This window comes from Hyaena hyaena, unplaced genomic scaffold (genome assembly GCF_003009895.1).
Source record: "Hyaena hyaena isolate Hyena2069 unplaced genomic scaffold, ASM300989v1 scaffold_643, whole genome shotgun sequence".
NCBI lineage: Eukaryota > Metazoa > Chordata > Mammalia > Carnivora > Hyaenidae > Hyaena > Hyaena hyaena.
The window spans coordinates 651,281-667,960 of NW_024081277.1; the positions used below are offsets into that span (position 1 = coordinate 651,281).

At 36.6% G+C, this 16,680-nt stretch overlaps 1 protein-coding gene across 4 annotated transcripts in view; it reads right to left on the reverse strand.

Annotated features, from left to right (window-relative positions):
- Nucleotides 1-16,680, reverse strand: part of RALGAPA2 (Ral GTPase activating protein catalytic subunit alpha 2) — a 330,682-nt gene that overhangs the window by 179,335 nt on the left and 134,667 nt on the right. For 3 of the 4 annotated variants that reach the window (XM_039216612.1, XM_039216610.1, XM_039216609.1), the window contains exons 17-20: nucleotides 14,730-14,861; nucleotides 12,900-12,997; nucleotides 7,987-8,077; nucleotides 6,386-6,562 (exon numbers count right to left, since the gene is read on the reverse strand). In XM_039216612.1, the coding sequence (XP_039072543.1) occupies nucleotides 6,386-6,562; nucleotides 7,987-8,077; nucleotides 12,900-12,997; nucleotides 14,730-14,861 (498 nt within the window). The remainder of the gene's footprint in view (nucleotides 1-6,385; nucleotides 6,563-7,986; nucleotides 8,078-12,899; nucleotides 12,998-14,729; nucleotides 14,862-16,680) is intronic. The other variant, XM_039216611.1, reaches the window with a different exon arrangement.

Sequence of the window (16,680 nt, forward strand, 5' to 3'; positions counted from 1 at the left end):
AACAAAGGATTTAATAAGGATGGCACATAGTGTCATGGAAAGGCCTTCCAAAACACAGAAGCGCTGTTCCTTCTTAGAGAAAAATATATCTGTATTTCCTACAGAGGTATCATATAATCAGTGGAGGAGAGACATAGAATGCGCACATATAGAGCAAGCTGGACTTCCTACATACTGTACCTGAAAGACAGGAAGTAGAGATAGCAAAAGTCTAATTATGGGCCTTCTAGGTTGTCAAACATTTATAAAGCCTCAGAAGAGAGACTCGCCTTCCTAATGTTTAATCAGTAAAATAAGTGCATCTGTCAGTCTGAGAAGTTATGCTGAAGCATTAATGAGTCCTTATACATTAATAAAGTCCCCAAAGTGAACACATAACATAATATGGCATTATTTTTCTCATAAAGAATGTCATGATATCTTTAATCCTTTGAGGGATAAAAAAAAAAAAAAGGTAAGGGGATTAGGGTGATGATTGACAAGCTTTGTTGCATCCTCTACCACCACCCTAACTGCAGCCATCCAAAGAGAGATCAGCTCCTAGCATTCCAATTACACTGGAACTCTGGCTGAGTAACAACTCCAAGGAAATGTAGGCCCAGTACCTCATCACCTGTACCTCCCTGCTACCAGCCAACTAATATATTCTCGGTTATGAACGAATCCCATGTAGAATGTCTGTTTTAAAACTGCTTTGCTTTCAGAAAAATTTATGCCTCAATGATAAAAATCCTAGGAAACACTTCTTATCACATTATCAGAGTATGTTGAGTCCTTTGTAAGTATTTGAAAGGAATGCATGTTCAATATTACTGTGTTTTTTTAATGAATTGAAATGTTTTTGCCCGAAATTATTTCCACTCATGGCATAAGTAACAGAACAGATGCTGACATTTTACATGTAGATGGTTCCTCAGTGAAGCAGCACTTAATTAAAAATGGGGATTTGAGAGATTTCAGAAAATTTCATGTTCACCCTAAAAATACCAAGCATTTAGTTTATTTTCTTTTTCACAAGCAAGCTAGCATGCTAGCCTAGTATCTTTGTTTCATTATTACTAAATGTTACAAGGCATTTAAAACATTTTATTAAAGTAGAAAGTCTTGCAAACCAATAAAATCATATAACTTTTCTCCAAACACACGTGATTTTAACAGAGAAATCTAAAGTAGAGAACTGTTCAAAAATGCAAAGGATTTTAGCATGAAATTTTAGCATGAAATGTCTTGGTAACTGGTAAAATAGGCAAGTATGACCTGATGGAGATTTCACATAGCTGCAATTTTATGTAGAGTTGGTACAATGTTGAAGAAACATTCCTGGCACTTTGGAAATGAATTTCCCTTTCAATTTGAAAACTAAACAAAAGGCACAAATGCGAAGGCTCAACAGAAACACCTGCATTCTGAAACCAGAAAAATCAGGCCTGGATTTTGATAATCAAAGTAGAGAAGTAGCCAGTTGGTTTTCTATTGACCACCACTATGGCCTGACTCCCCTCTCTTCCTCATCTGCTTTCTAGACATACATTGTTCATTTTAAAGATTTTAGAGGGTGAGCAACCAATACCATGAAATTTATCATTGCTATTCTTCTTTATAATAGTTCATGTCTTCAAAGTAGATCAAAGCCTGGTAAAAATGCCAAATATGTGCACCATGGCAGAAAATGCCAACAAACTTTGTTCCCACAAGAATAGTTTTGGTGGCAGGTGACTGTGAATGTAATTCACATGCACAGCCATAATTAAAAGCAGAAGTGGTAAAAAGAATTCTTTAACAACATTTGGAGGCATTAATACAGTAAATGAAAGAGATCTTGAAACTGAATCTTATATATTTGTTATGCTTTAAAAAAGGTTAAAATTTAATTGCTGTTTTTAACTAAATAAAACAGTAGCCTGCAGCTTGAAGCCTATTCAATCACTGATTCAAGTATTTACTGAATGTTCTCTCCTGCTATGAATGATTCTAGGAGCCAAGAATTTGAGTGACCACAACCAACAACCCCCCCACTCCTGAAGCTTATATCCCAGTGGGGGATACCAATAACCCTCCTCCAACCTAGCTAAATGTTTGCTACAATATCTTACTGAACCTTATCTTAAAATATACCACTGACCTGAAGGAACCTGGAAAGAAAAAGCACCAAAGTTGGCTTTTACCCTTAGAGTTCTGCAAACCCTAGTAATTTCTTAAAGTTTCCTGATAATGAAAAATTTTAATTATGCTAAAGTTGAATTAATGATTGATATATTTCTTATTGATATTGATTAATAATGATGAATAGCTTTTCTTTTTCTTTCTCCTTTCCTTTCCTTCCTTCCTTCCTTCCTCCCTCCCTCCCTCCCTCCCTCCCTCCCTCCCTTCCTTCCTTCCTTATCTCATTTAAGGAAATCTTCCCTACCTCAAGGTCTTACACATGTTTTTAGAAAATGTTTTCTTCCAGAAGTTTTTAAATCTTTTCATATTTCAGTATTTTATCCATCTGTGACCATGATGTGAGGGAGGGATTCTATTTCATTTTTTTCCACATGGCTAAATACTTGCCTACAGGCATTTGTTGAACAATACATTGTTTCCCTGTCAGATCTGAATGCCACATCTTTCATATATCACTATTCCATTCCTGTGTGTATTCAATATGCATTTTTTATTCCATTCCATTAGTCTTAGTTGTCTCTCCTTGTGATTAAAACTTTCTTTAAGTAACTCTGTTAACACTTATCACATTTTTGTGGCTATCAGGATAAATGTCTTCTGTCTTCTTGGTAAGCTCTGAAGTCAGCTGGAGCTCATCTTTTTATTCATCTTTTTATTTCTTAGAGCATAAAGTCAGTATTTCTAGACTGTAATTTTATTTGCTAAATAAGAGATGAGGTCAGCAGCAATATTGATTCATAGCTATAAAGTCATAAATAATCCCCCTCCAAAATCATTACTGCAACGGAACAAAATTTATGTATGTATTAGCTATGTTTTGTTATTTTTTGTATTCTTGATGCTCTGCCACTTAGGGGTTTCCTGATCAGGAAGAGACTGCCCTTCCCAGGAGTGGCTAATTCCTAGAGATAACAAACAGTTCACCAGGGGATGTGTCTTTCATATGTAAACCCACCAATCCAACACTCATACTTCCCAACTCCTCCTTTATCCACCAGTTACACATCAAGGCCTAGTCACCCCAGGGTCAGGTACCAGGCAACTGGGGATAGTGCCAATGTTCCAAAGTCAGCTGCATTTATTCAAACTTGCCAATCCTAAATATCCTTAGCCAGCCTTGTCTTTCCCATGGAAATGACAACAGAGGCTGTTGCCTACGTTTTCTCCCCTCTCTCTCATCTCCTGACCAACCATGATGCTCCCCCATGTGTCCCTCTCTTCTGCCCCCGCATGTCATGCTATAGCCCTTTTTCTAGGAACCTGTGAGTATAAACTTCTTTCACAACAATCATTTCCATGTCTTCATCTTGCCATGCCCGATTAAAGCAAATCCCCACTTTGAAACAATGAAAAATAAATTTAGCTGTTTATGTAATAATGTAAATGAGAAAACAAATGTAAAATTGTTAGCTTGCTAGTGATGAAGGACTTCAAGATTTTAGAAGCAGTTTGTCATCCTAAACATTTGATAATTGGTAGGATTATTCAACAAGAAACAAAGATACACTCAAAATATTTGATCATTCTCTTTGCATGCCCTGAAGATCAGGCTAACATGAGTTTTATTTGTACATTTATGAAGAAATTGTTCTCTTAAGAACAGAAAGTTAAATTCAGAGCTGTGATAATCCTTAAACCTTATCATATTACAGTTTGTCCTTTTCACAGATGACAAGATGAACTATTGAACTGAGTGTACCGATTCTCTATATTAGTATTTCAAAGAAGAACTAAGTATTTGGAGGAGTTAATCACAACATAGAGTGCATTATATAAAATTACCTCACACAAGTTTATTAAATTGACCTGTCCCATGGATACTCTGAAATGAGATAAAAACTAATCTTTCCAAAGGACAGACAAAAGAAGTAAGCACCCAATTTTCTTTCTTTTCAATAAAAATAATTAAAACTAGTTCTTGTTTTAGTAAATTCAACTTACTGAAAATTCACTATTGCCTTTGAGAGTACCATGATGATTTCCTTTGAATAATCTGTATATTGGACCCAAAGAAACCATTTATTCCATAAATGCATAAATAATTCTCAAATAGTTTAAAGGGGGTTGCAATTGTAATTTTAACAGCAATGCAGTAGAAAGGAGTAGACATAGCACCGCACTGGACACAAAACACTTTGGAGGCCAGCTGCAGCTGTGGTAATTACTTTCTAGCTAGACAATGTTTTCTCTGGGTCTCAGTTTCTCCATTTCTAAAACAGAATTGAGAAGACTTGGCCTGCTTACAATAAAGAATCAGAGAAGATGCCTCAAAGTTCCTTGTAAACTGTTAAATACTTTATAAATTTACAGTATTATTATTTAAAATCATTACATATATCTATGTCATTATATATAAGGAATTGTAAATTATTTTTAAAAGAATAAAAAATTTGAGAAGCAAAAATTGCTATCCAATAATTTATAAAACTAAGCATACGATTTTGCCATTCATTTTCTCACTGACTCTGCAAGACTTCTACCACTGGCAGATTTTAATACATAGATCAGAGATGTCTCCTGTTTTTTAAGGACAGCACTGCAGTATTGTAAGGCAATGCATTATTCACTTACAGCTAAATGGTTTGTTTTTCTTTGTTCATGAATCTAATCTAAGTTAAAATACAGACATTAACTACATATTAAGATCATACTTCTTAGTCTTACCTATCTCACAGATAAAAGATTTTATTCAATTCACTTTTCTATACAAATTTTATGAGGTTTTGAAGTAACTCCATCAGCAATTTTCAAAATCATTACAGATTGGTTAAATTTTATATCATAATTAATGAAAACCAAAGTTTGCTTGGTTAAAAAAAAACAAGTTAAAATATAAGCCTTTATTTATCATTAAAAAATTACTTTTAGCATTTTCAGGGCACCTGGGTGGCTCAGTTGGTTAAGTGGCTGACTCTTGATTTCAACTCAAGTCATGATCTCATGGTTCCTGGGATCAATAGCATGGAGCTGCTTGGGATTCTCTCGCTCCTTTTTCTGCCCCTTCCCACCTCATGTGTGCATGCACTTTCTCTCTCTCTTAAAATAAATAAAATTAAAAAAAATTATTTTTAGCATTTTAATAACACCTTTTACTCAACTTGTGCTTTCTATTTGTTGTTGTTTTCCTAAGAGATATCTGCACATAAGGATGAATATGGTGGATCAGGAAAGATGCGCGCGTGTGCGTGTGCGTGTGTGTGTGTGTGTGTGTGTGTGTGTGTGACTGCGCACATGCACACGTGTGTATAGCTAAAACTGCAAAGCATTTCTGTATGCACTGTTCCGTGCACTTGACTTACGTGTTCACACATTTATTCCTTCAACAACCCTATAATAGGGATATTACTACTGACTATAAAAAAGAAACTGACAGAGAGATTAACTTTCTCAAGGCCACCCAGAAATTCCTTGGCAGAACCCAGATGCAGACCAGAAAGTTTGCCTTTGTAGTCCATTCATGAATCTTAAAAATATAATACTCCAGGGGAAAAGGTAGCAAAAGCACAGAATATGGTATCACTTTTTTAAAGTCTTAAAATATAAATTAAATTATACATTATTTGAGGATGCAGATATATGTGGTAATACTATAAGGAAATCAAGGGAATTATTACTGAAAAATTGGGGACAGGGTGACAGTCTGATGAGACAAGGGAAAGGACTTGAGAAGGACCAATGGGGAACTCCACTGGTGTGGAAGCCATTCTATTTCTTAAGTTTGGTAGTAGACTCATTGGTGATCATTTCAGTACCAAAGGCCATAACTTACAAATATGTCACAGCTTACCTTATGTGTCAAATATTTTATTATAAAAATTAAAGAAAATACTAATTAATAAACTACTCAAACTCTAAACTATTCTGGATTTATGATACATGTGAGTTGGATAAATCACTCTTCTCTGTTTCCAGAGTAAAGCAAATGTGGTCAGGGATGGCAAAGGCTTGGCACGAGTATCACCACTTCCTCCCATGGTGGACGGTGGTTGTCGACATGGATTGCTTCCTCCCATATCTGGCCACTGTTTTAGAATCCTCTCCACATAGAACTCTGAGAATTCATGATTGATTATGAGCAGATGGTTGGGGCTACTACATCAATTTGGTTGGAGGCTACACCCCATCACCATTGTGCTAAAGGATACCTAGAATTCTTGCTACTGGGAAACTCTAGGATTACAAAATGGTAGCACTGGTGCCTCTTTTTCGAAGATGGAGTTACCTGTTAAGTTCGAAGCATCGGTAGGACTCAGTTGTAACCAATGGCGGGCATCGGAGTCAGTCACAACATCTGTGGGAGTGCTCAGTTCCGGGTCTTCCTCACATGTTGGCCATGGGCTCATGGACAGCTCTGCCTCATTGTTATAGCCCAGAGCTGTGTCACTGCTGACACTTTCACCTGGCACAACAGAAGAACCAAAGTCTGAGATAGCAAATTGCTGGAAATCAGAATGCTCCCAATTACCAACATGCCAGTAACCAAACAGTTGATACAGAAGGAATCTTTCAGGGGACAGAGGTTCAAAAGGTGACTTTGCAGGGATCTTTGCCAACAAAACAAAGCTCCCAGGTGCAGAGCATTGATAGTCATTACAAGCTCCATGAATGTAATATGTCACATCAAGTGACATTCTTTTTAAGGTCTTCAATTCAGTTATCCCATATAGCCAAAAGATTAGATCAGGTCCCTAAGCTTTCTATTGCAATATACTCAACTACAAAATGGGACTGGGTGGAGGAAGAAGGTGGGAATTCATTTCACCACTAATGCAAGTTTATTCTGCCAGCTACAAGAGTCTAAAGAGCTTTATACCTTGAGCTCGATATTTAGACCTAAACCCAGGGTCAATCATCCATGCTCACTGGGGGATGAGGCGTCCAACTGCAAAAGATTTTCTCCAAAAGAAATTCTCTCCCCTTTAAACACTAAAAAGTTCTAATTTGTCATAATACAATGATGCTTTCAAAGGCTGTTAAGCCATATAGAGCTACTTAATCTGACACAAAACAGACCTAGACAGTCTGCTCCTCCAAGTCTCCTGTCTACTTCGTAACAGTTTTATGTGTCTACCCTTTCTGTCTGCTCACTATTCTGTCTGCTCCTTGTATTTGCTGACTGTCCCTCAGCCTTGCTGCTTCTAATCTACTGTCCTCTCTTCACTTGCTAAGAACTGCAAGTTATCCCAGCCACCAGATAAACTGAAAATTGCCCCAGAAACCAACCTGTTAGGTCCCTAACTTCATCTGCCACAGTACTCCAAGCCCAACTCTGAAGGTAGAGGCCAAGAGGAGCTCCTCTGCCTCTACCAAAACCAGCTTTGATCTGCAGAAGCTGCCTATTATGCAATCTGAGAAGGGGGTGGCTGGGCATCTGACTTCAGGGAGGCAGAGTATTAGGGCCACAGTTTACAGTATATAATATGTCTAAGGATTTGAATTAAATTTCATTTTTCAAATACTTATGCCATTGACTTCAACGTGCTTCTGAAGCTTTTTGCTCCTAGCCTGTGGAAATTTTCTGAGGAAGATCATTTTTCCTTCTGGGTTTGTTTGCTCACCCATCCATTGACCTTGGTTGTGCCCCTCACCTGGAGAAAGGCCCAGGATGGAAGGACAGGCCTCTAAGGCACACGTAATGGACTGGACCTGATTTATTGTAGGTGTTGACTAACCATCCATCAATCCTGGGATTCCAGGAATAAAAATGTCCCATTCCACAACCATGACTCTTCAGAGGAGAAGATACAAGTTAGAAAGTAGAAAAGAACAAAAAAGATCTGCTCTTAAGTGGGATGAACTCAGATCACATTTCCTGGAACTTACTCTTCTGTCTTTCCTTACATTTTCCTTGTGTCTGCTGCAAATCATCTTTTAAATCCAATTCAGCAGGGCTGCTGCTTCTTCTAACTAAGATCTTCAGACAAAAAGAAATATTGCATTTGTTACAGGAAAGTTCTAATTTTTACAAGACTAAGTTTCTAGTCTACATTTCTAAAGAAAAAGAAACAATAATAATAGCAACAAAAAACCCTGAATGATGTTTTCCATTTGAAGGATATGTGTTCACAAATTACTATAATTGAATTATAAAATTACTCAAGATCTGAAATTTTTGCTTTGTCCTTTGTCAAGTGACATCCAATTAAATTGATCTACTGAGAAGGGATGTCAAATTATATGGAAATAATTTATTTTAAGTTTAATTTGTACTTCTGCTTGAGCACACACACATAGTGAAGCCAATTTTGCAGAGGGCCTAAGTAACCCAGGAATGGTGAGTGTGCAAGCAGGGAAGGTGTAAACTCTATCTAGGCATATCAAGGTTACTCAGTGCCTCCTTGTCAAATGTGCAACAGACTTTCCTGAGCACCGCTCAACACTTAAGCCTGTGTTAAATAGAGAGGACTAAAAGATCTGGAGGCAATCTGCATCCTCTAAAATTTATAACTTGCTTGGAGACACAAAACATACACATTACACAAAATGATTACAGTGTACATAAGCAAAATGTGCAAGTAAACTCTCTCTAAAAAGTATGCAGAGTAAAGTGTTACCTTAATCGGCTCACAGTTACAGGACAGCTGTTCAAGAAGGCAACAGACATGAAGTGGTAGAGAGAAGGCAGGAGGGGATTCAAGGCAGGAAGCACTGAGTGGTAATCAGCAAGTTCTATGTGCAGGAAAAGAAGCTGATTATAGCAAGCCATGCAAGGCAGTCAAGTGAAGAAGGAAAATGTTAAGAAGAAAAGGCAGACCACCTTCTAAAAGGGGTAGCTGCCAGTGGGTCTTCAACATCAGGCTTGCAAATTTCAACCCAATATTGACAAATGAGCAACTGTATGTTCCAGACAATAGTTTACTGTGATTAAAAATACAACTAGAAAGACAAGTGTAGTAGTTATCTGTGGGATATATTAAAATTAAGAAGAAAATTGCTATGAACTGCTAGAGTGAATAAAGAATGAGATGATAAGGCTTTTGGTGGTGGAAAAGGAGAAGAAAAGATAAATAAGAAAATGCTGCAGAATGACAGACTAGAGCTTATATGAGAGCTGCATATGGGAGTGGAGGAAAATTAAAATCACAAAAGGATATGAATCTAGGGAACTATGGGAATGATGGTGACGAAGGAAGAAAGGAAATAAGGAAGCATAAGGGTAATGACACTTGAGAAGATTTCTGATATTTTAATTTTCATCTTTGGGCTAAATATCCAAAGCAAATGTATTGTAAGTAGGCAACAAAAATCCAGGAGTGAAACAGAGGATTAAGTCAAAGATGAAGATGTGAATTTAAGGTCCTCCAGTGTAAAGTGTATAAAAAGTCTAGGGTTCAAAGAGCCAACTAAAGGGAAAAATACTAAACAAGCAAACAAATGAAAAGGAGGGGCTGAGATATACAATTAAAAGACAGGGTAATTATTAAGCTAAAACACAGAAGTAGGTTATGGATGAAATATCCAGAAGACTAACAGTATATGAAAAAAATAATACCCAGCCTTAAAGAAGGAGGATATATACTTAATGTGATAACAGAAATATACTCAGGATCTTTCCTCAACTAAAAAGCAGAAAGTGGATACTTCTGCTTATGACTATATAAGAGATGTTTGGAATTCCCTCCCGCTATAGAACTAGATTTTACATAAGAATTTCAGGCTCACGGGAAGTAAAATAAATCTACCAGTGATCCACACTCCTCCCACCATGTGAGCAGAAACCAGAGCAGTAAAAACAGGGATGACATAAGGGTAAATATACTATTACCACTGCCAGTGGTAAAAGGACAGAGAGTCCAGGATTAAAGGAGCACTCCTTGGTTCCTGGAAGAAACAAATGCACATTGTCCTGGTGAACCTTCGTCACTTCAGACATTCAGGTTTCCTGTAGATTAAGATACATCAGCTAGGAACTCATAATCGAAGATCACTGAACACACAAGGAAATAAAACATCATGTACAAGAGTATCAGAAACAACAAATATTAGATTTAGACCTCACTCCTTATCCCCCAAGGACTTCAGACAATCAGAAAAATAATTTGGAATTGTAATTTGTGACTATTTTAAAGACATAAAAGATGGGAATCACAAAAATGAGCAAGCAACAAGAATTTATTAGAAATTACAAGAAATGCTTGAAAAGAATTAACTTGAACTTTCAGAAGCAAAAGTTATCATTGTTGAACTAAAAACTCAGTGGATGTTATTACAAAGCCAACTCAACATGAATAAACAAGGATCTGAAAAAGAGATGTAATGAATTACCCAGAATGTACCAGAGGATCAAGAAGAGTGGAAAATGTGAAAGGAAACTTAAGTACATGGAAGACAAAATGAGAAAGTCTAAATGTATTTCTCCTCAAAATTCCAGAAAAAACCCCGAAGAATAAAAAAGAGGCAATATTTGAAGAAATGACTACCAAGAATTTTCTAGAAGCAATGGAAGAACAAGATGCATGGCACATAGCATATACAAAAGGGGACAGTGTATAAAACCAAAAGAAAATGCACCTAAATAGAATGCAAGAAAACTGAAGGGTGAGGACAAAGAATAGCAAGGAATGACAATTCAACATAATGAACAGAAGAACTCTCAAAAACAACAATGAAAGAGAAAAGAGAGTAAAAAAAATAGCTTCCAACAGAAGGTGGGAGAAGGGATAAAGAAGGAGAGAATTACAGAAATTAAGGTGTTGTACTACTGGCCAGAGAGACAAAGTAATTAATGAGTCAAGATAAATATATATGAGAGAAAGCTGTCACTTCAGATCAATGAAGGAAAGATGAATTCAATAAATGGGACCAAGGACAAGTGGTTATCCATGTGGGAAAAAATCGAAATTAGATCCCTACCTCCATAAATAAGAGTCAATTCCAGATGGATAAAAGATTTAAATGTGTAGAGCAAGACTGTAACACTTAAATATTCTTATCCTTGTAGGGTTGGTGTTTTAATATTTTCAAAAAACCTAACTATAAACATGATTAATAATCAAAAATACCAAAATTAAGAGCTTCTGTTCATCAAGACACCATTGAGAGAGTAAAAATATAAACCACACACTGGAAAAAGATATTTGCCAGAAACATGACCAAAATAGGATCACACTTCAGACTATATAAAGAATTAGTACAAGTAAGAAAGAAAACAACAAAAAAAATCAGTAAGATAATGGCAGCAAAGACATCACATGAAAACACACGTGGTAAATCAACATGTGGAAATATTTTAAACTTTACTAGTAATCTGAAAAATACAAAATAAAATGAGATCCCACTTTCAACCACCTGACTCACAATCTAACAATAGCCAAGTGTTGACAAAAATGTGGATGAATGGGAACTCTTAACACATTGTTGGCAGAAATATAAGTGATGTAATAACTTCAGAAAACATACAATCCCTTGTAAAGAATACTCTTCTACTTTATGTCTCATTAATTCCATGCCTAGATAGCCAACATAAAGAAAATCTCAAAACATGTAGATCTTGAAATACATATAAGAGCGTACACAGCTACATTTTTCATTAATAAAAAGAAGTTGAAACAATCTAAATGTCCATCAACAAGAGTATGGGAAAATAAATTGTGGCATATTCACAGTAGATGGTCATACAGTAGAGAAAACTTTGGCTACATGCCACAGTATTGATAAATCACAGAAACATGTAAATGAGTGAACAAAGCAATAAAATCACTTTAATAAAGCTTATAAATAAGGAACACTAAAGAATATTGTTTGGAAATACATACATGTAGAGCAAAACTATAGAGCAAAGCAAGAACATAATAAACACCAAGCCAACATAATGCTGTTCTCTGAGGGGACAAGGAAGGAACATATATGCCAAAGCAAAAGCACTGGAAAAATTCTAGTTCTTTAACTGGGTGGTGGGTATGTAGGTATTCATGTGATTATTGAAACATACATATATGTATGAAATATACATATATTGTTGAAATATACATACATGTATATACAGAATATACATTTATTAATATAAAAATATACATAAACATACATGTTTGTTTATGTATATACAACATATATACAAGTATAAATAAACATATAAAAAGATACATGCCCTTTAAAAAAATAAAAACAGAAAATTTTAAAACTGGCTATCTTCTATGCAGGGAGGACTAGAGAGAGGTTTTCTCTGTTTATTTTGCGCCTTTCTGTTATGTTTGAGTTTTCTATAAATATATACTACATATTTTTAAAGAATGACTAGGCAGAAGTTACTTGCATGCACAAAATATGGGCTGCTTTTTATTTTTCTTCTTTATACTTTATATTCAGTCTAAAGAGATAATAAATGCTATTTTACATTTTTCTAAAAAAGAAATCATAACTGATCTTTGCAAAAAAATCACTTATAACTCCTGTCAGGTGGAGCATGCTATCTAAAGCAGTTTCAGGAACAGGGAATCTGAATATATGTCTGACAGGCAAGGATACCTGCTTAAAAATATAGAGTGCCATGTACAGACCAGAAGATAATTCCATTTTCATGCTATTTTTTCCTATTTTTATAATGTGACTATAATTTTACACAAGAAGTAAGAAAGCCTACTTAAGAGCTCTCAAGGTTATTTGGGGCAATAACCCATCTAAATGGAGAAATGTTATAAAAGAAAGTATCACTGTCACTAATAAATTTGTTTATTGTGCCAATAATTTATACGTTAAAATTTTTAACTACAAACTGATATAATTTGAAAATATCTTACTGTTATTCCTTCATGTTCTTTCTTCACATATCCTTTATTTTCTTGAACAGGCTTGGATTCTGAAGAACTCAAAGTCTGTACATTTTCTACCTTTTGACCTAGAGATTTGAGGGGGAAAATTAACAAAATAAATACTTCAGATGATAAAATTAGAAAAAAATTTATATGCAAGTATTTAGTCAAATTAAGATACTCTAAGATATATAAAAATAGGAGTTACAGACCTGGCAAACTGATAGTCTATGGATCAAGTCTACTCTATAGAATCTTTGACCCACAGGTAGCTTTTAAGAGAGTGCACTAAATGTTATTCAGTGTAGCCAATAGGTCCACTTAGCACATTATGTTAGCATAGGGGAAGGCAACAAGATGTCTCCTGGGGGCCTTGAGAAAGGGAGCTCAGAGGAAAGCTGCCTGAGTTTGCCAGGTGAGCTGACAGGAAAATAGAGCAGTAAGGTAGTTCAGTATTGCTCAACAATAAAGACTGAAGAAAGAAATCACAAACTTATCAGTATCAGTGATTTAAAAAAAAGGGGGGGACATCACATAGCCTATAAACAATAAATGATCAGAAGAGGATTTTATGAATAATCTGGGGCCAATAAATTAGAAAAACACTATATGAATTGAATAAATTCCTGGAAAACCACAAATCATCTGAATCAAAACTGGAAAAGGAAAACTTAATAGTCTTAAAATGATTTAAAAATGTGAATGGTTTTTTTGAAATCTTTCTAGAGGAAAACTCCTGGAAACTGGTGAATTCTACCAGTTATTTAAGGAGAAAAAAAAGTAACAACAGTCCTACACCAAACCTTTAAGAGAATAGAAAATCCTTCAGATAATATATTTCTCAAATTATTTCTTAGTGTATCTTCTTATTTCAAGAAAATTTCTAAGAGGGAATACTTCCCTACTCTTTCGATGAAGCTATAAGATAACCTGTTGATAAACAAGTTGATTTATTTCTTACTCAACTGATGAAACTGAAACTAAATAATAAGCATGTTCACTGCCACCAGACACAAGTGAAACATATGCTTTCCCTGTAAAACACATCATTCATTGTTTACAGGTCTGACCACCTGCCTCTTTACTTTGCTGGAAGGTGTCGGAGACACTGGGTAGATGGATGCCATCAGCAGTGCTTATTTTCAGCCTCAGCAGAGTCCACAGGCTGCTAATAAAGTTTTTCACAAGTCCAGCCAGCCCTCCATTCTCACTGTCAAGTTTTATGGCTCTCCTCACAAGGCCCTTTCGTGCATGCTCTTACCCTGCCTCCTACCTAACTCTGCTTCTCTCCCTGACCCTGTGGTGTAGCATTCTCTGCTCCCCCCCAATCCAGCCCCCACTGGACCTCTCTCTAGTCCTCAAACAGGCTACTCTTAAAAAAGGTGCACCTAGAGGTGCCTGGGTGGCTCAGTGGGTTAAGCGTCTGACTTCAGCTCAGGTCACAATCTCACAGTTTGTGGGTTTGAGCCCTGCATCGGGCTCTGCATTAGCGACTCAGAGCCTGGAGTCTGCTTCAGATTCTGTCTCCCTCTTGCTCTATTACCCCTCCCCCGCTTGTGTTCGTTCTCTCTCTCTCTCTCAAAAAATAAATAAACATTAAAAAAGAGGTGCACCTAAGTATACATAATTTTATATAAGTGTATTAAACAGTGAAAATATTTCATTGCCAAAAATCACATCCTTGCTATCAACTTAAAAAGCAAGTTCTTTTGAAATAAATTGAGTGGGGTTAGAATAAATGCAGAAAGCTATACGGCGTGCAGCTCTTTCCCAGCCAGGATCCACAGTCTTGTGTTAACCACTGCAGCTACTCCATACCCTGAGAGGAATCTGGGTGCAGCGGCTCAGTGACATCAGGTGTGCTGCTACTTCGAATGATGTGCTGCTCTGGCCCCAAGCAGCCAGATTCAACGGCAGGTGCATTTTCTGACTGCTGACATTCTTCTACTTCTGTGGGCATTAACACAAAACATACAGAGATGGATTCAAAGATTTTTTTTAAATAATTTCACCACTTGAACAAACTGATTCTAAAAATGTACTCTCGGATACTACCCCCCAACACACACAAAAATTAGATGATAAGATAATCTGCATTTACATCCTAAAATTTTCTTTCTACACTTGTTAACAAGTAACATTCCACTCCAAGAATATGTTTTAAGTTCTGCAAAGCATTTTAGTTTTCAAAATGAAGAAAGAAAAAAAAAAAAACAAGAGAAGAAGCTGCAGAAATGGTGGAGAACTGTGAAAACCACTTGGAATTTCAGGGATGGGCATGCAACCAGGAGATACACAAAATAGGTAATTTACACTTGAGAAGAATAGAAAGTCACACACACACACACACACACACACACACACACACTCTTATAGGAAGATAAAAAGAAATGGGAATTTCAACTCTATCATTCCTTTCAACAGATAAATGCACAACTGTCCAAAATAAAATACTACAATTATTTAATAGCTTATACCACCAAATGCAATGTGAATTAATCACTAAAGTACAAAAATGATCCACTGGTATTTTTAGAGAATCAATACATAATTGTTATAAAGAAACTTAGTTGAGTACTGACCACTGGATAATCTCAGCTGGTATTATGACAAACTATATTCTCCTAGAGAATGAGTTCCCTATTCTTTATGTGGCTCCAGAGAGGTCCCTCTAAAATCAAGATCTGCCTGCACCACTTTTCTTCTGCTGAGGGCCCCCATCATTGTACAGTCAAGCCCAGACTCCTCATAGTGAACGCAGGGCTTCCCCCTGACATCACCCTGCAGACTTGAGCCCCCACAGGAGCCCTCACTCACTTCAGTCCCCAGCAATCCTAGCCCACCTGCATCTGCTACTCTCTCCTTTCTGCAGTTCACTCCTCCATGCTACCCTCAGATCAGTTCTTGCCTCCCTCCCTCCCGTGGTGCCTGGACACACCTCCTACAAGACTTGCCATGTGGTCCCTCAGCAGACTCCACACTCACTCAGAGAGTCATGAAACTTTATATCTATATAGCTATAACATATTTTCTAAAAATTTTAATTAGCTCAAGTTTCATTCTTTCTAAGAAGAAACAGATAAAAATTCAGCCTGTATTATCTTACCTGGCAATGTCACCCACTTCCTCACCTGAAATGAAGCTCGCTACCCCTATACCAACCTCAGTATAACCCTTTACTCCAAAGACCAGCCAAAGTGATGGCTCTCTCTAACCAACAAGTTGTATGTATGTATTACTCTACACACATAACACACAGGACTTCAAGAGAAGGCTGCTGCTTTATTTTTAATATCCAAACAAAAATTTCATTTTAAAGTACACTGATACACATTATGAGACTTTAAAACTATGAAATTTGTGTGATCCTTCATTTATAATTCAGAATACTGGGCCACAGTCTAAATTCAGACACTGATGGGAAGCTGAACGTAGGGCACGAGCAAAGGACAGTCAAGGTAGCAAGAGCACACAGACCCATTAAAGCCACATCTTTTCCATGCTGTCTTTGCCTTTCTCTTCTCTTAAATAGCCAAGAACTGTTCATTTTCCCACAGAGAGACACAGATATGTGTACATACTTGTGATCTCCCCACACATCTGCAAGCATAGCCGACACCCTTTTCAGAGGTCTGCTTCTAGGCTCTTCAGCATTAGGCAACAGAAGTCAGATGATACCATGAGACCAGCCCCTCCTTGCTGCCTTCCTTCATTGTTTATTCTAATTATGCAAGACACTGAAACCTTCTGGGAAATGTTTATCGTTGTT